This window comes from Meleagris gallopavo, unplaced genomic scaffold, assembly GCF_000146605.3.
Source record: "Meleagris gallopavo isolate NT-WF06-2002-E0010 breed Aviagen turkey brand Nicholas breeding stock unplaced genomic scaffold, Turkey_5.1 ChrUn_random_7180001839361, whole genome shotgun sequence".
Lineage (NCBI taxonomy): Eukaryota > Metazoa > Chordata > Aves > Galliformes > Phasianidae > Meleagris > Meleagris gallopavo.
This window is the reverse complement of record NW_011109140.1, coordinates 1-920: the sequence shown is the minus strand read 5'-3', so window position 1 is coordinate 920 and position 920 is coordinate 1. Positions and strand designations below refer to the sequence as shown.

Here is a 920-nt window from a genome sequence, read left to right as displayed (position 1 = left end):
CTCTGCAGGGAGGGTCCTAGCCCTGCGCAGGTGTTCTCCAGCAACTACCAAGGCCTCCCAGCTGCTCCAGTTGTCCTCGTCAGCAGAGCCCTGGCAGCTCCCCTGCTCCTGGGGGCTGGAGATGCCGAAGCGGTGGCAGGCCACAAAGTCCCCTCCGTGGCACCCCTGGCATTTGTGTGCGTGCCTCTCCAGGAAGGCGGCACATTCACGGTGAATGTCGACCTTCTGCCTCGTGGGCCACAGCTCGTAAGTTGCCTCCCACAGCAGCGGGTTGCAGAAGGCCAGGATTTCAGGCTGCTGCTGCTGCTGCATGGTCTTCCTGCTGGCAGAGGGCCTCTTCACCCCTGCAAGGCAATGAGTCTTGGCCTCAGACAAAGCTGGGGCCAGACCTCAAGGCTGCCCCAGCTGGGGCAAAGGCCACACACACTGTGGTGCGTGCTGCTGCTGTCTGAGCCCGGCCTGTGCTCTGCCTGCAAGCACAGTGGCAGAGGCTCTTCCAACAGCCACTGAGGATTTCCCTGTGCACGAAGCTAGGTGAGCAGGGCCCTGTAGAGCCACAGTGCTCCTGGGCCCATGCAGCAGCCATCACTTACCTCTGCCTGCCTGCGCAGAGGTGGGCAGCCCCTCTGTAGCACCTTGCCAGTCTTCTGGCTTCTTGAAGTTGTCCAGTCGCTTCAGGATGTTGTCCTCCACCAGCATGTTCAGAAGGGAATTAATCCCTGGCCTTTTGCTTCCGGGAACAATGTGAGCCAGCTGCTGGGTGGTAAACACTGGCCCTATGATGGCTGCAAACTTCAGAACCATCTGCTTCTTCAGATTGATCTGATCCAGCTCAGCCAGCGCAATCTCTGTCAAGAAGAAGCAACACATCTTGGTCTTGCTTGTCCCGGAGAGAGGTTGGAGAAGCCGGACAGTTTCTC

General features: G+C 59.3%; 1 protein-coding gene across 1 annotated transcript; it reads right to left on the bottom strand.

The window, feature by feature from the left end:
• Positions 1 to 6: 6 nt before the first annotated feature.
• LOC104915647 (adenylate cyclase type 10-like) lies at positions 7 to 900 on the bottom strand (the record flags this gene model as incomplete). The annotated part of the gene is made up of 2 exons (XM_010726567.2): positions 594 to 900; positions 7 to 344 (listed from the first exon to the last, which is right to left on the bottom strand). Coding segments are annotated over exons 1-2 (615 nt in total), but the record flags the coding sequence as incomplete, so codon positions are not given.
• Positions 901 to 920: the final 20 nt, after the last annotated feature.